This window comes from Clupea harengus, unplaced genomic scaffold (assembly GCF_900700415.2).
Source record: "Clupea harengus unplaced genomic scaffold, Ch_v2.0.2, whole genome shotgun sequence".
Taxonomy (NCBI): Eukaryota; Metazoa; Chordata; class Actinopteri; order Clupeiformes; family Clupeidae; genus Clupea; species Clupea harengus.
Window position 1 is genome coordinate 150 of NW_024880011.1, and position 19,072 is coordinate 19,221.

At 41.3% G+C, this 19,072-nt stretch overlaps 4 protein-coding genes across 8 annotated transcripts; 1 reads left to right on the plus strand and 3 right to left on the minus strand.

Annotated features, from left to right (window-relative positions):
* The first annotated feature begins 284 nt into the window (after window positions 1–284).
* On the plus strand, window positions 285–2,869 carry akip1 (A kinase (PRKA) interacting protein 1). 3 transcript variants are annotated; one of them, XM_042706012.1, is made up of 5 exons: window positions 286–540; window positions 839–1,098; window positions 1,207–1,299; window positions 1,861–1,902; window positions 2,385–2,869. In XM_042706012.1, exons 2-5 carry the CDS (start codon window positions 928–930, stop codon window positions 2,526–2,528), a joined length of 450 nt encoding a protein of 149 aa, XP_042561946.1. In that variant the 5' UTR covers window positions 286–540; window positions 839–927; the 3' UTR covers window positions 2,529–2,869. The 3 variants fall into 3 exon arrangements, with proteins under 3 accessions (XP_042561944.1, XP_042561946.1, XP_042561945.1); XM_042706011.1 differs by having other exon boundaries at window positions 293–540; window positions 1,794–1,943; XM_042706010.1 differs by lacking the exon at window positions 2,385–2,869 and having other exon boundaries at window positions 285–540; window positions 1,794–2,376.
* Window positions 2,870–2,902: 33 nt separating this feature from the next.
* On the minus strand, window positions 2,903–6,448 carry cunh11orf16 (chromosome unknown C11orf16 homolog). Its single transcript, XM_042706009.1, has 8 exons — window positions 6,339–6,448; window positions 5,980–6,203; window positions 5,296–5,652; window positions 5,033–5,154; window positions 4,676–4,826; window positions 4,280–4,511; window positions 3,344–3,916; window positions 2,903–3,142 (listed from the first exon to the last, which is right to left on the minus strand). Exons 2-8 carry the CDS (start codon window positions 6,190–6,192, stop codon window positions 2,931–2,933), a joined length of 1,860 nt encoding a protein of 619 aa, XP_042561943.1. The 5' UTR covers window positions 6,193–6,203; window positions 6,339–6,448; the 3' UTR covers window positions 2,903–2,930.
* A 3,490-nt stretch (window positions 6,449–9,938) lies between these two features.
* On the minus strand, window positions 9,939–14,446 carry LOC122131102 (nuclear receptor-interacting protein 3-like). Of its 2 annotated transcripts, none has more exons than XM_042706017.1 (7): window positions 13,804–14,446; window positions 11,349–11,510; window positions 11,112–11,194; window positions 10,841–10,980; window positions 10,686–10,738; window positions 10,484–10,581; window positions 9,939–10,253 (listed from the first exon to the last, which is right to left on the minus strand). In XM_042706017.1, the coding sequence occupies exons 1-7, from the start codon at window positions 13,933–13,935 to the stop codon at window positions 10,229–10,231; spliced, it is 693 nt and encodes a 230-aa protein (XP_042561951.1). In that variant the 5' UTR covers window positions 13,936–14,446; the 3' UTR covers window positions 9,939–10,228. The 2 variants fall into 2 exon arrangements, with proteins under 2 accessions (XP_042561951.1, XP_042561952.1); XM_042706018.1 differs by having other exon boundaries at window positions 13,799–14,446.
* Window positions 14,447–14,560: 114 nt separating this feature from the next.
* On the minus strand, window positions 14,561–18,460 carry sinhcafl (SIN3-HDAC complex associated factor, like). 2 transcript variants are annotated; one of them, XM_042706015.1, is made up of 6 exons: window positions 18,320–18,460; window positions 17,167–17,331; window positions 16,979–17,078; window positions 16,753–16,867; window positions 16,435–16,582; window positions 14,561–16,320 (listed from the first exon to the last, which is right to left on the minus strand). In XM_042706015.1, the coding sequence occupies exons 2-6, from the start codon at window positions 17,292–17,294 to the stop codon at window positions 16,110–16,112; spliced, it is 702 nt and encodes a 233-aa protein (XP_042561949.1). In that variant the 5' UTR covers window positions 17,295–17,331; window positions 18,320–18,460; the 3' UTR covers window positions 14,561–16,109. The 2 variants fall into 2 exon arrangements, with proteins under 2 accessions (XP_042561949.1, XP_042561950.1); XM_042706016.1 differs by lacking the exon at window positions 18,320–18,460 and adding an exon at window positions 18,241–18,287.
* Between the last annotated feature and the right edge of the window lie 612 nt (window positions 18,461–19,072).

The following is a 19,072-nucleotide window of genomic DNA, read 5'->3' on the forward strand; positions in this document are numbered from 1 at the left end:
GGCCTGTGAATGTTTCATGACTGACACCAGGACCACTAGGCATGCACATTAAAGTGAGATGGCTGCAGAAATGGCAAGGAGAGATGATGGGGGGGGGGGGGGGGTTATATATGCACTTTTATTACACTATTTTTAAGAATGACACCATTCATGTTTATCAAATTAAAAGTTAATTAGGCAATGTGAAAACTGTGCATAGGAACCTCATCATATATATGTATATATATAACGTTGTCCTTCTGAAGTGAAAGCGATTAAAGAAGTCTAGTTTCTGTTTTGAAGACCGTCTTAATGCTGTACGGATGTGTTGTTACGGATTAAGAAAAGGGAGGCGTAGAGGGGGTTTAGGAGAAAGTCATTACCCATGAGTGACTGCGCGAGGAGTCACCCTCTCTAAATGCAATAAGATTTTCCTCTGCAGCCGCGCGACGATTCCACGGTGCTTCAATACAGCGGTGGCAGGCATACGCACAGAGCAAGTATACAAAACAAACAGCCATCGATTATGCGTACGGTACAGTGATACACTGAGAGAGCTACGTGAGTAACTGAAAATAGTTTAGCATTGGTTGTGAGCTGTTGCTTGTTGTTTTCAGTAGCCTTGACCATAAAAGCATGCCAGCAGTTGAGTAAAAGCCAATATAAGCAAGGGCTGGCTGAGAGTTAAACCTACGAGTCCAATCGGGCTATTGAGAATTAATCTTTACGAAGTTGACACCCGTGGACATTTGTTGTAGGCTAGCCTACTGAACTTCCGCTTCTCAGCAAAACAGTGACACGCCTTACGATTTGAAATCATTTCCCATTGTGATGTCATGTTCTTATCTCGGTTTTGAAGGTTACAAGTTGTTTGACAAGTCGAGGATTTGACATGTAAAGCGGTTCGAAAATAGGCGCCCTAACCGGCTCTGCACAGCCATACTGAACATGACGAGCCATTCCTGGCTAGAGTCATCGCTTCACCGCTCTTCCAAACTCGGACGTGAAGTATTGGAGAGAGCGCGCAAACGGAGTGTGCGCTGGTCGAACACTAGTCCATATGGCAGTCGCACTTCACTTGAATCTACTGGGGATATACACCAATTAGACGTCAAGAAGGTTAGGATAATGGTGTAACCGAACTTAACGTTGGTTAGATTTTTTTAGGTTTCAATACTTTCTATTTCTTTAAATCTAATGTGAGTAACTTATTGCTTTCTTATTTAGATACAGGAAGACCCAGTCAATCTACATAAGAGTCTGGATAATGCCTTTGACAGAGTAGTGGAATTCATGGATCATACATCTTATGAGTGCAAGGTAACCCTCAATTTGTCATAATACTAAAACAATTCTTAGTCCAAGAGTCTTTAACAAAACCGGAGTCGACCCAATACAATAGGGCTACTAAAGAATTCATAGAATTTTCAGATTTAAATTATTCCAGAATTCCAGCTCACAGATTGTGTTGTCACAGTTGGCTCAGTTAAAATATTTCTCCCTTTAACATCATGTAACTTCCATTGAAAACTGATCTCGTTAGCACTACGTTTTTATTGTTGAATAATTGTAGCTGCTTGTCCCTTAGCCAATGATTAAATGGGGGGGGGGGGTATTTTATCCATAACTTTTGCATGCTCAGTTTTACCTCTCTTTAATCATAATTTTTACTTTCCGATGCTAATAACTTCATTTTTTTTTAATGTACACAGTTTCAGTTTGCCTTGATCACAGCTTGCAAAGCTATTTCTATTTGATTGCGTTACTGTGCCAAGGCCAGGCTTCATACTGATTCATCAGTGTTTACTTTGTAGAACTTCTACAAGTCAGTTCCAGATCCCAGTGACGACGATCGGGAACATATATGTCGCTTTCATTCAGGTAGACCAGCTAGACCCTCACCTCCACCCCCCTCCACCTGCGGTAGGAAACGTAGTCCTGTACCTGTAAAGGACTCTGTGAAGGTTTGCAGTATGCTTTTCCTTGTCCACTGTATGCATCAATGTTTTGGGAGTACAGAAGATGCTTCTAATCTCTGCGTATTTATCATTATTTCTCCTCCGTTCCTGTTTTGTGTTCTGTATAAACCTGTTCCACTGTTTACACTCTGACCGGGTAGAGGTGAAAGGAAAATCGATTCAGTAACAAATAGTTTTTCTTGATATACAAGCAATTTGTAAATCATCATGTTGATGAAAAAAATAAATTCACTTGGTTTGCACAGATTTTTTTCTTCTTAATATTTCTAAGGAATCTTCAAATTATATTGTAACATTTAATCATAATACTTACACAATACTTTAGATTAATCAGAATGAATATTTAATTAGTATGTAAATATAATTCTTTTGGAAGTCTTTAGCAATCCACACCCCTAACTGTGAAACTGTGGCCTGTTTGCACAGAGTCAGTGCGGACCTGAGGATTTCCACATTGTGCTGTCTCCAGGAAGCTACGCCATTACTGCTGGCGTACCGGGTGCCTCTCCGCAGACACAGGTGGTGCGCGTCAACCCTGGAGAGAGCATGAGCCTCACCTTTAACATTTGACCTCTCTCTTATGATCAACAGTGAGACTTTCTTTACATGGAAAGTGTGTTTGTGTTCTTTCACATGAGTGAGTGTGTTTCTGCTGCTATTGAGATCTCTACTGAGATGGGTATAATGCCTTTGTTTGAATGTTAGTTCAGCCATTTTCTTCTTTAAATTAATTAAATGTATTAAAAGCACATTTTAAATATTCATATATATTTTTGTAAGATTATGTAATTAAGTCTGACTTTGACATACATCCAATTCATTTTGAGTGATATGAAATTGCCTTGTATTGCCAGAGTGAATGTTTTATAGTTATCTGTCAATAACTGTATTAAACAAAAAATATAAATCTACATTTGTTTTTATTTGTATTCCCATACATAAAAAAAACACTGATACTCACACATTCTTAGCCTATTCTTGCATAGTTTTTCCAGCTTCTAACATGTAGTGTCCAGCTGTCTGATGTAGTTTAGGTTTGGTAATACTAAATATCTCCTGAATAGTGGCCTTTCTCCCTGCTGACCCGGGAATCTTCTGAAACACAGAGCTCTGATTTATACGTCTCATCTGAAGCTCAGGTGAACCGATGCTGACAGGCAAGATGCTTCCCATTGCCAGCTTTTCTGAAAACAACAAAACAACTTTTTAGAGGAACAGCTGAAAATGTACCTTTGTTCTCTGTCTAGATCAAACATATGAATGTCCCTAATATGACTAATATTAATGAATATACATGTTTTTCACTGATTGGACAAGTTTAGTCATGTGTGTGTCCCTTCCAGTGTGCCAGTGTCAGTGATGGGAGGTACCAGAGAGGAAGTTACCGGGTTTCTTATGATGAGGTTCAGTAGGACTACTTCTCCAGTACCTCCAGCTGGGTCTGCTCTGGGGCTCTGCCCTGGTTGGACCCAGGAAGGACAGGTCTGTATTCACTGCCTGGCTTACAAGCTCCAGCCCTGGGTATCCTCTGTCACCTTCCTCATCTTTGTCATCCTCGCCGTCAGAAAAGGCTGATAGAAGAGGTCTGGTGGGGGTTGCTGCACTTGTGTGGAGCTCCTGCAGCTTAAGGTCAACCTTCCTCATGAGCTGCTCCCTCTGACTCTGCTCTTGTGTGAGGAAGTGGTGGGTGGTCGGCAGACAGAGGGTCTTCAGTGGCATCACGGAGCTGTGGCACTGAGACGCTGAGTGGCAACAACTCATGGAGCAGACACAGCATCCCCGCAGTACAGCAGGAGCACAGTGAGTGGTGGTGTGGATGCACTGGGTCTTCAGAAAACGTTGTAGCTCCCTTACAATGTGCTCATGTTGGGAGGCTGGGATCCACAAAGCCAAGTCAGGAGGGACAGTTGCCTCTATTCCATTCCAAAAGAGAACCCTGAGGCCACTTCCTATGACCCCTGCAAAGATGAAGGCAGAGACTCATATCCAATATTTAAAAAAAAATCAATTATATCAGTAAATTAATACAAAATATACACTATATACCTCTCATTCATAAAAGAGGCCTTTACCGGTTCTCTTGTGGCATTGCAGTGTTGTAATGGTTAATGATATTGAATTAGTGTGAGAGCACACAACTCTACCTGTGGTCCAAATTTACCCCTCTCACACTCCAGTCTCTTTTTGGTAATTTGGTAAAGCATTTCATTTGATGAAGGCCAGTAACCATCATTTAAAGTTCCATACAAAAGGCCAGGGGGTTGGAAACCATTTGGTACGTTTTTCAATCCTAACACTTCCTTCACAGCCTGACCTCCTACCTCTGAATGGATCCCTGGGTTCCGAGCCTGTCAGCACTCTTCCAGGGCCATACTTCCACAGCTCTGGACCCCATGGAGCCAGAACAGTGTCCCCTGGCACCAGGCTGTGGATGTGGGCATGGGTGTGGTGCACCATGTCAGGTGGACATACCAGCTGAAATGGTGAAGTGGAGTCTGGGGAGTCCTTTGGATACTGCCTGTCAAACTCCACTAGGAACACTCCCCTGTGGTTCTAGAGGATTACACAGTATCTATTTAAGCTGACACTGAAGTATTCAAACTGCAGTTTTTCTTGAATTGTCTAAGACTTCTTCTGTTGACCTGATAATAGTATAGAACAGGAAATGCGACTGAAATCATGCATGCATCCTGCATACCTAAGTTACTGCAACTTACCAGGATTTGTTCTCTTATGGTCCCCAGGTAGTATAGTCCATCCGTCTCCCTGCTGGCCAGGACACGGCAACCAGGGTAAAGCTGGGAGAGCCCTGTGGTACTCTCTGACCCGCAAGTTATTATGGGAGCGAAGGGATTTCCATGCTGAAATCTGCAAATCATAATTGACAATTATGGTCTTCACAGTTATTATTATTAACAAACGGGATGCAAATCCTATGATTTGAAAAATGTATATATGAGGTTCATGGAGTCTGTCAAAATGTGATCTAAGCTGTAAACTTCTGATGGCTTTATCAGTGTGTGAAGGGGTGTTTAGGACAGCCAGATCATGCGCAAGTATAAAGAGTAACGTGCCTGTGAGCGGAGATTGGCACAGAATGCATGGCTAGTGCCAAAGGTCTCCCCAAGCCACAGCAACTTTCTTCAGACCCCCTCAGACTGGTTATTGCACTGTCAACAGCATACAACATAGACACCTGCCATAAAACACAAAGAAAAGAAGATTGTTACAAGAAAGAGATATAATCCAAGGGTCTAACATGCATGTCCCCATCTTAAATAGTTTGTCTACATTGGTAGAAGGTAGTGCACCACAGATGTTGCTCTTCAATGCTTGCCTTGTCTATGGAGCCATTCAAGCCCAGCAGGAGAAGATGGCAGCTCCCTCCAGTGGCAGAAGTCAGACACTGAAGGAAGTCCAAAGTTCTACTCTCCAACTGACTGTTATGAGACAGGAAGAAGACATGCACTGGGCACAGTGTCATGGTGGACAGCCCTCTCAGGAAATGCTCTGGGCGATCAGGCAAAACACTGGTCAACCAATGGGCAGCCTGGCAGTGAGGGTCCGAGAAAGCTGCCTCCAGAGCGGTCAGAAGGTCGCTGCCTGGACACGTGTCAAGAGAGTGGATCCATCCTAGCACTTCAAACACGGTATCAGGAGCGCAAACAACAGAGAGATTCCTCCATTTTGTTACCTAGGAGACATGGAATGCACAGATATATAAACTGACCTCACTGATGACCCTAGTGAGGAAAGTTATAGCTGGAAAAGCACTGAGGAAGCTGTACCCAGGGGAACGATAACCTTAAAACACACATCCCATAAATCTACTTGAGTAGCCTACTAATGGGATTGTTTACAGACATCGGTTCCATTCATTGCGTAACCTCCAATTTTAAATGTTGGTTTAAGGGAAAGACAGATAGTCCCTGTCCCTGATAGACCCTATAGTAATACATTAAATATTTTATCAACAGAAAACTGCTGAGTGATTCAGCTGGTGCCAAAACACTCTACATACCTTGTATGAGCAGCTGACAATGTTGAAGAGTGAATCTCGGAGTGAGGCCTTTGCTAGCAAAGTCTGGATAAGCAAGTCTTTCACTGCCCCTAACATAGCACTTATAGCCTCTGACGTGTCCACAATGAAAGTGATGTTCTTCTGTGTTACTCCCATTAGTAGAGGAATGAAGCTGGCTTTGCTTGGCTGGGATTTTACATACATTGTTGCCATTGAGCATGTTTCTGCAAAGAAAGAAAAAAGGCCTACTGATGTGCATTTAAAAATGTAAATTAATACACATCTCATACATCAAAGAAAACTGACACTGCAGCTGTAAATCCAATTTATCTGTGAAGACCCGAAAAATAAATCCATACCATCAGATTGCCTTTGAGATTTTCGGAGACATTCCCAGAGCCTGTCCCTGCCGACAGCTATCCAGGGGGAGCTGTCCTTTTGTTTGTGCTGGTTGTCATGGCGAGAGTCTGGCTGGTGATATCATGACAACTGTTAAAGAGGTGCTACAGTGCGGTACTGCAGTCGTAACATTCCTGTAACAGCATTAGCAGAGTTCACTGATGGCACAGTGCAATATCTTTATTTCTGATATTGATGTAGTCTCTGAAAATCTATGTCCAATTCTGTTCATGTTTCATTAAAGCTACAATGCTTCATAAAGACAGAAATGTATATATTTTTTGAAGATTACGTAGTGATCTCACTGCCGGTAATTGCAGTTATGGTCAAGATCTTTTGACCAAAAGGTTATGCTTCCCACCTTAGTCTTTCACTGAAAGCAGGGCAGAGGCCCAGCCCTGAAAATGTCTTTCACTGGCTAATAATATCTTGATCTTAAGATACTGTTAGTGTTGCACACTTGAAGAAAGTAAAACTCTCAACAGTGTGCTGGGAAAGGTTGTCTTCATTTATTCAAACTTTGCCAATATTACAGCTCACTTCACAAGCAACGACTGCTTCCTTTCGCTCTCTCTCGACAACTCCGTCTAGGTTAGCTTCGTCTCTTCCTAACCGTCATGAAAACTGCATTATTTCTGGTATAACATCGCCATCTATTGGCCAAAACATGCAACAGCATCGTAACTTCAGAAAATAAAAGGCCACAAAATCATGAAACGGGACCAAAGAAAAGACAAAATTGGGGCTTTGCCACATTAGCATTTTACATTACAGTCAAGGCCCCATATTCAACAACCTGTCAGAGAGGCTGCCATCACAGGTCAAAATAAAAACTAAGACTTCTATTCTAATATTGTTGTGCTGCTGAACCATGGCACTAGACATAGTATTACCGTAAACGTTAAAAAGTTAATAATAGATAATACATCATTGTTTCATGCTATTGAATGACTACATTCTTAAATTAAATTAAATTCTTAAGAAAGTTTATGGTTACCTAAATATCAGAACTCACAGAAGTATTCATAGTCATTACCCATAACATTTAACTCACTATATATTGACATCTTAACATGAAAAATCATTTAGTAAAGCGTCTTGAAAAATTGCTGTCCACCTAATGGGACTTAGTTCCCCTTCATCTAGATCAATTTAGTTGCTCAAGAAGAAGGAAATACATTTTGAATTGTTTGATTAAATAGCACAGAGTGATAATCGTCTCATTTGACACCACAATACACCTGAAACCGTAACAAGCCTACTAAACACACAGAGGCAATGATAGATAGATAGATAGATGGATACTTTATTAATCCCGAAGGAAATTTAGGTCATCCAGTAGCTTATACACTTAACTTAACTCACAAACATACATACACAAATCACAGTAGAATCACAGTAGAAAAACAATACACATAGGGAGAACATGTTCACATGGAGTGGGGTGTATACAGATATTATACAGATATTACAGTGTGCAAAATTGGTTGTGTCAGTGTTGATGTTCACGAGGAAAGTAGTGCAGAGAGAGATAGTGTTCATGTGCTTGTGTGGATAGTGCAAGGGTTGAGTACTTGTGCTTGTGTGTGTGAGGATAGTGCAAAGTGATATAAATAGTACAGTCTGTGCAATGGGCTAGTATAGCCAGTAAAAGAGTAAAAAGATAAAAAAGATGGACAGTGGGATGGAAAAATTAAGAGCTGAGAAGAGGAGGGGAGACTGAGGTAGACTCATGCAGAGAAGTCCATCTCCCTTCCCCTCCCCTTCAGCGTGGCGTTGTAGAGTTGTATTGCCCTGGGGACAAAGGACTTTCTCAGCCTGTCCGATGAGCATGACAGTGACAGGAGTCTGCCACTGAAAATGCTCCTCTGTCCGTTAAGAGTACTGTGTAGTGGGTGGTGGTCATTGTCCAAGATGGTCAGCAGCCTACTCAATGTCCTTTTCTCCGCCACTGATGTTAGGCAGTCCAGTTCCATGCCAACAACAGCTCCTGCCTTTCTCACCAGCCTGTCTAGTCGCCCAGCATCCCTCTTCTTCATGCTGCCTCCCCAGCACACCACAGCATAAAAAAGGACACTGGCAACAACAGACTGGTAAAACATGCGCAGGAGTTTGTTGCAGACATTGAAAGACCTCAGCCTCCTCAGGAAGTAGAGCCGGCTCTGACCCTTCTTATAGATGGCATCTATGTTGGCTGACCAGTCCAGTTTACTGTCCAGATGAACTCCTAAGTACTTGTAGGTTTTGACCACCTCCACACTGACACCCCCGATGGAGACTGGTAGCAGAGGAGGCTGAGACCTCCTAAAATCCACCACCATCTCCTTGGTCTTGGTGGCGTTCAGCTGCAGGTGGTTATGCCTACACCACTGCACAAAGTTGTCCACCAGGCTCCTGTACTCACCCTCCTGTCCATCCCTGATACATCCCACAACAGCAGAGTCATCAGAGAACTTCTGGATGTGGCATGACTCCGTGTTGTAGGTGAAGTCTGATGTGTACAGGGTAAACAGGACAGGTGAGAGCACAGTCCCCTGTGGAGCGCCGGTGCTGCATAACACAGTCTCAGATACACAGTCTTTCAGCCTGACAAACTGTGGTCTCTCCGTCAGGTAGTCAGTGATCCAGGATACCAGGTGGGCGTTCACACCCATCTGCACGAGCTTGTCACTCAGTCGGAGGGGCTGGATGGTGTTGAAGGCACTGGAGAAATCAAAGAACATGATTCTCACAGCACCTTTCCCCTTGTCCAGATAAGAGTGAGCCCTGTGCATTAGGTAGACGATGGCATCTTCCACGCCCACCTTCTCCTGGTAGGCAAACTGCAGTGGGTCAAGTGCATGGCGTACCTGAGGTCTGAGGTTGTGAAGCAGCAGTCGTTCCATGGTCTTAGATATGTGTGATGTAAGAGCGACTGGCCTGAAGTCATTCAGCTCACTGGGATGGCAAACTCAGGAAGCCACAACATACGTTAACCAAGATGGTTTATTCAGTGTTTTATGTCAGTGACAAATACACCAACACAGTGAAAAGAAGATGTCATAGTCATAGTATAGCAACTGAAGCCAATATACAACTCCATACGTAATTCAAATATAGATTTCTATTCTATAGAAAAAAACTAAACTAGTCTGCTTTGGTATATATAAAGCAAACACATCTAGTTTATCTTATTCAGTAAACACCAATATAAATCCGTTGGTATTCTAATATGCTGCTGTATAATAAACAAGAATACCTATACTAAATAGGGTCTATATATAAATCTCATCAATATTATCCTCTACATCCCTGTATTTATAACATCTTAGACCAAAACAATATTTGAGTACCTTAGCAACAGGTTTTAATGGCGAGTAAAGTAGTATACACTTTTTCTAGACACAAGTGTGTGAGGAAAGAGATGAAATATCTTTCAAGCACACACACACACACACACACACACACACACACACACACACACACACACACACACACACACACACACACACACACACACACACACACACACACACACACACACACACACACACACACACACACACACACACACACACACACACACACTCTCATGTGTACCTGTGTGTGTGTGCCTTGAGATGATAGTTGACCTTCATTTATAATTCATCAGTGCAGTGGTTAGATAATCATTTAGACACAGAAGCGAACAGATACAGGAGGTCCGGAGGAGAGAGGAATTGGATGAGTGGGAGGTAAACAGATTCCTATTTAAATTCCCATCTCTTGGACGTTTAATAAGGCCTGTGCTGAGAGAGTGCGTTTGAGCTGTCCTGTTGTTCCAGAAGAGGGCTTCACAGGTCACGATCTGCAGTTATGCCGAAGACAGAAATTAGATTTGTCTCTCTCCAAGAATGCTACAGTTAGAGTGGGAAGAAAGAGATAGAATATAATTTTACTATTTATGATCTTCTGAGGGGCTTTTTTCAAATTAAAGATGAATTCAAGACAAATTAAAGAATAATTAAAGACAAAAATGCTGATTTATTTATGGAAATGACTAAAATAAGTCAGTGGGAAATTAAATGAATATGGTTCAAAAGACTGTTTCTCAACATATCACAAAAACAATCAGGTAGATACGCACCTTTCCCTGAGAGGCACGCCTGAGCTAGTTGAGAAGCGGACTTGTGCTCTAGTACTTTTTCCCAGGACAAGCATTTGCTTCTCTGTGTCAATCACGCACTGTGTAATGACAAATAATAAATGCATGGCACAAATTATTTTACATCCACCGCTTTATGCTGAGTCATGTTGGGGAGAGGGGAACAAAGAGAGGGCAACTTCACCTTTAGCGCCTTCAGTGTCCTGATGCCAAGGGATACCAGTGGCTGTTCATTTTCTGCAAAATACAAACCGCGTCCTGTGTATAACTGAAGATGTTGGTATGGTTGGTTTGTATTCAGTTCATGAACACTGATAGGGTTTGCTTTGCAAAGCTTACCCACAACTATGAAGGTGCAGTCTGTCTTTACTTGCCCAAAGGAGAGGTTCAGGTCAATGTGTCCTTGTGTTTGCTGGTTACAAACAAGTGTGCTATAACTGTCCTCCTCTGTTTTCCTTGAAACAACCTTGTTCTTTAAGCTAGTTGGAGCAGACGTATAACATATCTATCCAAAGCATCGTCCCAACAAAAAAGCATATTTGTAAATTACACTGAATGATGACAACAATGATACACCATGGTGGCAAATTATTTGAAAGGAGGATCTTACCCCAGTTTCTCCACACTAACTGTAGTGATCAGGTTGACAGCACAGCCAGTATCGACCAGAATCACTAACTCTCGACCACAGCACTGCAGAGGTTATGATGAAAACATACTTGAGGTTGTGTGAGAAAAAGACCAGAGAGATACTTCAAGGTTTGCTTCGGACAAGGTTGAGACTGAAGTAGCCTGACCTGCTGAGATGCAGATGTTTTATATTTTCCTTAAAATAAGCCTCCCTCACCTTCCCAACCACATATATGAGGTCATTATCCTCCTCTTCTCTCACAGTGCGAAGAGTTAGACATGGATTGTTTTGATGCTGCTTTACCCCATGGTTGTTGTTGATTTTGCCATGTGACAAATTTACCTCCAGAAGACGTCTTCGGAGAATGTTGTGTGGTTGCTGTATTAAAAGAACATGTTGACACATAAAAGGGTGACTTGTTTGGTTGTACTACTCATCATCATTCTCAGTTACTGGGGCAACAGAGATCAACGAATGTTAGTCTGAGGTCTTTCGAAAGTCCAGGTGATGACATCTCTTCTTACCACCTCTCTTAATCTATTGCTGTCTGGCCCCCCTCCTCCCAGAATAACTAGTCTATATTTGTAGAGTAGGCCTACTTCATCAAGTCTAAAGAAAGCACTTCATTCTATAATCAGGACTATTTCTGGGTAATTTGCCAGTTACATATGGCAACGCCTCAACATCGCTGAAGCACTAAAGATGGGGATTCTCAAGGGGAAAAACGACACCCCAGGAAAACGTCTGCTACTGCTGGTTCGTAAGGTGCAACCGGGTCTCCCTAGATCAAATAACGTGCTTTCATGCAATGCGAGACACATGCCGATTAAAATGAGTCCTACTGAAAGACTGTTAGGTAAGCACAACCCAACATTTATTCAGTTCGTCTGGCGCGCTGCTGGATAGTTTGCATGTCTTGGAATAATCAATCCCAACTATGCTGTAGAGCAGGGGTCTTCAACCTTTTTCAGCCCAAGGACCCCTTGGCTGAGAGAGACACTGAGCAGGGACCCCCACCCCCGCCGCCCCAAATTTGGCCCTGATATTCATATAATTTATTTGGAACTAAGTGTCAGTCACACACACACACACTCCCCTACACATGTTTGAACAGAATTACAAATCATCTGTGACACACAACTCGTTTCAATTTATTCTGTTTATTATTGACATTTTTTCTCCCTTACAGTTAGCCATCACTCTGTATTCAATTAGGAAGGGACAAAGAATTGAGTAGCTTGAGAAGCTTAAGTATGGATGAAATATCTCATACCTAGTGAGAGATCTGACGTTTGAGAATTCATCATTCATGTCTTTGGCAACAAGATTCTCCCTATGAAGCATGCAGTGCGTCATACATGGCTCTTGCACCGTCTGTGCACATCGCGACACATTTTGGCCAGGGTATATCATGTTCACGGAAAAAATTGTCGATCACTTTGAAAATCTCTAAACTTTTTTTTACCTCCAGGCAGCTGCTTACAGAATAGAAATTCCTCCTGCATCTCATTTTGGTCGACAAATCACAAAAAAGCTAAAAGCTGAGCGTTGTTTGACACATCGGTGGATTCATCTAATTGTAGTGCAAAATAATCTGCCTTCGGGAGTTTTGCGACTAGTAGTGCCCTCACATCAGCTGCCAATTCATCAATAGGGCGGGCATTGGGATGCTTTTCAGTTTTTTTTACCTACTCATCCTTCCTAAACATTGTTTTGCACATATCACTAGCTGTTGGCAATATTAAACTTTCCGCAATTATGTATGGCTGTTTGGTCTGAGCGACACGTAATGCAACTTGATAAGAGGCTTTTAAAGCTAGCTCGCACACTTTGGCTGATTGTCTCATCAAGGTCTGCTGGCATTCAAAAGATTTTAAACGGGAAATATTAAATGTTTTTTTTCTTTCAAGTGAGCATGGGTTGTCTTTGAGTGTCGTTGCAGCTTTGATGGTTTCATAGTTTCGTTTGATAGCACGGAAGAGCAAACCATGCAGACTGCTAATTCTTCACCATCGGTCTCTTTGTAGGTGAAGGCAAACTTCAGATAATTCTCTGAATATGTACGTGTCTTCTCCCGTTTGCGCTTTTGGCTGTACATGGAAGGGGTGTTGGCATCCTCTGAACGTAGATCATCTGAACCAGCATCAGTGGTGTCGAGGAGCTTTTGTTCCGAGAAATTACAAAACGATCAATTATTTCAAATTGTATGGTTATGGCAGGTAACGTCTATTGGCACCAGATAGCTAAATGTAGCTAAAAGTGCATATGTTGCCATTATGATCACGTTAATCGCGTGAAGACTCATGGGTAGCCTATGTATTATTTTTAAGGAATAGAAAGGACATTTTACGTTCTGTTTATGTTTATGTAGTCTTTTGGACGTTTTACATTTTTGGAAGAGGGAAAAAATGCTTCAGATGAAATAATTTGGCGGACCCCCTGCAGTACCTCCGCGGACCCCCGGTTGAAGACCTCTGCTGTAGAGCAGGCTATGTCTCAAAATAACTGAATTTACATTCATATGTACTCCTATGCGCATTGTATAACCTATGTGGGGTCACAGATCTAATTCAGATAGGCTGTTTGGTCATCTAATCGTATTTAAAGTAGCCATTGTAGCCTAATAATAAGGAATACTTAATGACACATATTGTGTACTGACTGACCTTACCCATTCTTTGGAGGTTCCCAATTTGTTTAGCCCGTCTAAGGGCAGCAGGTCGGCGGAGTCTTTGTGAAGAAACTGAATTGTCTGTTTAATCCGCCGTTGTTGACGAAGAGCGGCTGCTTCTCTGATCTCCATGGAAGCGGTTCAAATGTTGCTGCTGCACTCAGCAGTTCAAGGCTGTCTAGTTGTCTGGGAGGACACGACGGGAATCTGATGCTGTATGTGAGCACACGATGACGACATTGTTTGGATTCCCGCCCTCATGAAAGCTGTGACATAAGACTTCATACATGCTAGTAAAATACTAACTTTGGTTAAGGTTTAGAATAGGTAGTTTTCATAAGTCAGACTCTATTAAACATAACCCTACATTTTTGGAATATCACTCTAATCTCAAACTCATGGCAGTCCTTGTCTTTTTAGTGGCAGTCAAGGGCAGGCCACACAAGTCTCCTTTTCATCTGGGAGGGCTCTATTTTTCCACCGTCATCAAGGAAATATTATCTATGCATGTTATAATAGCATCATTGTTACAATAAATGACAAAAAGAAAACAAACTAAAAAAGTAAAAAGGGATATTTTCCTGTAGTCACCAGAGGTTCCCACAAACCAGTCTGACTAGGTATACCATTGTAGGTGGAATGATGGTTGGTGGTAGACTTAGGTAGATGTAGTGTTATGACTAACTGAAAATACTATATGCAGTGTACACCTCAAAGATAGATAATCACGCAGTAAGAAAACACTAAACACGTGAGATGCAAATACTTCTGTTTATTAAAATACAAAGGTGTAGGTAAGGTATAAAAAAATAGTATCCGCTTGGACATTGGTCATTTAAAGATCCACAAAAGTGCACTATAGGAAGAGGTAATGAACAGCATCGGGTATGTACAAAATGGTTTGAAAATAAATAAAATAAATTACACGTGAGGATTCAACATCCGAAAACAAATTTGGTGTACTGAAAATGTGGTACTGAACCTCTAACCTAGGCTACTCTTTATGTAGGACCTGCAAATGTTTGATGGACACCTGATTCTGAACTTTTCAACTATGTAGGTGGGATGTGTATTAACACAAGCCATCTTTTTATTTGTTCTGGAAAAACAATCCAAACGTCTTTACAAACACTGACGAGAGGACTTTTAGTGTTATGGTGAGTACATCTTTATTCTGGCGGAGCAATATCCAGCTCCTTGGGTCTCAAATGGACCACAGCTACATCTACATTTGCAGTAACTGTGACAAGACAAAGGATCATTCACACATTCAACAGGTCTGCATAAATAACAAAGTCCTGAGGAACAGAGTGCAGAGGTCTAACTGTGGGTCTGAGTTGGAGGCAGTGTCATGAAGTCTTTGTTGAGCTTTACATTTTACGTATTTAAACCATTTATACCTTGAGCTCACAAGGACCACCTGAGCTTCTACACACAAATGATAAATTAATGTCAGCAAATCATTATTCATATGTAAAAAAAATATTTAAGAGTTGGTGATGTCATTTGGTCAGTGATCTCATACATCATTTAAAAAGCATGATAAATAACATAAAAGAAAAGAAAAAAAGTCGAACTGAAACTCCAGAAGAACAGAAAACATCGTCAGTAGAGTCAAAATGCTGTCTTAAAAAAATAGCCCCTCACTACACAATCCTGTAATACCACATAGATCTTTTCACAACATGCCCTATAACACATGGGTGGAGCATGATTGTATTTTATTTCTACATGCTGCATATGCTTTTGAGATCATATATATATGATACAACCGCTCTTTTCTGTTAAATTACCCACACTAAAGCGACGGTTTTCAAAACCACCCTGAGACCTGTCATTTTCCAATGTATATAAAAAAAAAGAAACAAATCCCTTGAAAGTATATCCCCTATAGCTGCGCAGGAAAATCAGGTTACAGTCTATAAATTTCATGAGGAAAATGTGCTTTGTTCTGTGCTTTAACACACACACAAAGACAAAATCTAAAGAAGACAACCAATTATCTGGCTTACATTAAGTACAGTATAGAGACTCTTTATAGTCCAAATGAAATAGATAATTCCCTTTTGTAGGTATATCAGGAAAACTATTCCTATAAATAGTTGCTAATGCCCAACTGTTTTTTTTTCTTTTTTTTTTTTCTTAAGAAAAATCAAAAAATATGACATTTATTACAAAAAACAATACGACCAATACAACTGAAACTAAAGGCATTGAATTCAACAAAATAAAGTGTGCCTCACAGAAGGTGAAGTCTTCCACTGGAGACAAAACTCGAGGCACATAGGGAAACAACGCAAAGTTGATCACCGGGTCTCCGTCTGACCCTCCCCAAGAGTAGAGGATGGTACGTCTGCGACGTCCCCGACTGGCAAGAATGCCTCAGCGACACCCACCTCCAGCTCTGGTGCAAACGTTTTCTGCTGCTTGGAGCGGCAGCAGGGCTTGAAGAGGCGCGGGTCAATCATGACCTCACCAAAACGGCCCTTGTATACGATACCACAGCACACTTTCTGCCTGCAAGAGAGGAAGGAAAAACAAAACTGAAATTTCACTGCTCCTAACAGACAACGAGCTAAGTCACTGGCCTCAAAAATGGAATCGAGACTGACAGAGGTGGACTTCCATTACCTTTTCCAATATGAAAGGTCCAGAAAAGAGAACACAGAAGGAGTAGCACGTCTGCGCTTGGACTCCACGTCTGACCCGTCATCTGAGTGGTTGCTGTAACTCGGTGACTGAGACGGCGAGGTGCTGCATGTGCTGTGAGCATCAGAGTCTGAGGGGCAAACAAAAACAAACGTGATGAGGAACCCTGGATATTAGCTGTACCTGGACCACCTACATGTCTCCAAAATCTCTTACAAAGCCTGCTGCGTCACATTTCACAGATGTATATATCCTTCCGCCCTACACACACAGTTTATTAGTAGCAGGCCAGTTACTCACTCTGTCTGCCAAGCTGATGAAGCCTGTTCAGTCTGGCTTTAGCTTTTCCCTCGGCACTCTTTATCTTCTTGGGCTTGGGTGGCTTATATCCAGGTCCTGCTCTTGCATCCACAACCTGTAAATTAAAGACATACGTAAAGTAAATATAGTCTGTTTTTTGAAAAGTCTTGCAATTATATTAGTGTTTGAATGTGATTTCAAGGTATGAAAATCCATCCATGCTTACATGCTTCCAGTTCTTCTTTGATCCATGAGGCAGCTTTTTCCATCTTTTTACCAACAGGACACAGGCATTGCAGATATCTCCCACACGGTCTTCAGATAATCTACCAAAATAATCACGTTTTTTAAATCCTATAACAGGCCTTTACCAAATGTAATGTCAGTTTTCAAAGCTTCCGTTATTATTCTTACCCAAAGCAGAGTCGGAACGTCTCCTCATATCTGCTACTGTCTGTGAATCTTGAGCTGGATGACTTTGTTTTGCAAATGCAACAGCCCTCATTGCTGCGATATATCTTGGTCTTGTAAAACCCGAACATCTTAGAGCTCCTTTTGAATGATCACAATAGCACAGAACTGCAAGGAAATAACACATTTAACATCAGTCACATATAGGATCTGTACGTTGAAAGAGCAAGGATTACTTAGAAAAACAATTGTTTGACAGCTGAGCAATCTGCCTGCTGATGAGAAATTGGCTGCCACCGGAGAAATCTTTGCTTTTGGGCTATTATCTTACACAATAGTGCAAACTTGACAGTTAATATACGTTATTAACTATAAATTACCCCGACAGCATGCCTAGGGTGTTTCAAATCTTAAGAGTGAAATTTTCGAAATAACTTGAAAATCATAATATAAATCTAAAAAGACAACCGCTCGACACTTTTTATGGCTACAGAAACTTACACATTAAAAAAAAAAAGAAAGACTTTTTTTTTTTTTTTTTACGCAGTTTACCGCCATCAAATACAAGATTAGCTAAGGGAGCTAGCGCCCAAAGTTGACGTTTTCAACAGGGAAATGAAAACATGTAACTAACAGTGAAACAAGTAGTAACTCATTCGGAAATTAATAACGAAATTGCTTGGGACTACAGAAAGAGCGCAAAAACGTTAGCCGGCGAATAGCTAACTATGGAATTCGGTTTGGAATCCAGCCGTGAAGCGCGTCAACCTAAAGAGGCTGTCTTCAGATTGTCTGCTAACAAAAAAAGCGGGGAGATGCATTCCCAGTGTAAGGTTACAAGCGGTTGTAACTTTTCAAACAAAGACTTAACATAACAATTTAAAACGGTTATCAACGACTGACAAACACTGTAATGAGTTTTGTCAAAACTTTCCTCCACATAACATAAAAGTTAGCTTCTGCAATTGTATTACAACAACGGTGCCACGATCTCCACGTTCATCCATTGTTGTGCACATTTGCCACCTTGCCGACATGCTTTCGGTTTTCAAACTAGCATGTTGTCCAACGACATACCTTCTCAACACTACAACGCACGTTCTCTGACAATTTCTTCAAGCTCAGGTAGTGATAAAAAGATAACAACAAAACTTACCAAAGATAGAACTTTTAATCGTCTCTATTTTCTTACGGAGGCACCGCGCATGCCTTACAACTACTACTGAATACAGCTGGAAATTATAATATCATTAACATAATAGTAGCGCTCACGTAGGTCAAGAACGCCATATATGGTATTCAAACGTTCATTCAGACATTAAATTAACCAATGAGAAGATTCGATGGCAGCATTTTAAACATGGTGCATTTTGGGAAAGGACGTGAAACCAGTGTCCTTTCTTGGTAATTGGTGAATTATATAACTACATTTCCCATGTATCATTGCGAACAAACCGTTTCAAAACAGACTTTCATTGTTCCAGTGTGCTGCGAAATGGCGCGAATAGTAATAAGAACCAAGAAGTGTAAGCGCTCTCAATTAAATCCAGTGCCAGTCGTTACTGTTGGTTTTTCTGAAAGATTTCTAGTTCATATTTTACTTATCAAATGAGAAGTCTATCAAGCCTAACAGATATGTTTTTCAGTACGGAAAGTCCCTTTGTGTTTATACCTTGCTTAACATCGTGTGCGGTCTTAACTCCTCCCCAAATGGTTCCCACCTCACTTCTGGATCCGCCACAACAAACCTGCCAGTGCACTTAAAACTACATTCAAAAGATCAGTGAGAACTGGGTCTGATACTTCTAAAAGAGTAAAATAAATGCAATTAAATAAAGTTACACTGTATAAGGACACACACATTTTCCAAACAGCTAGTGGTGCATACTTGTGACTTCCAGTCTATTTG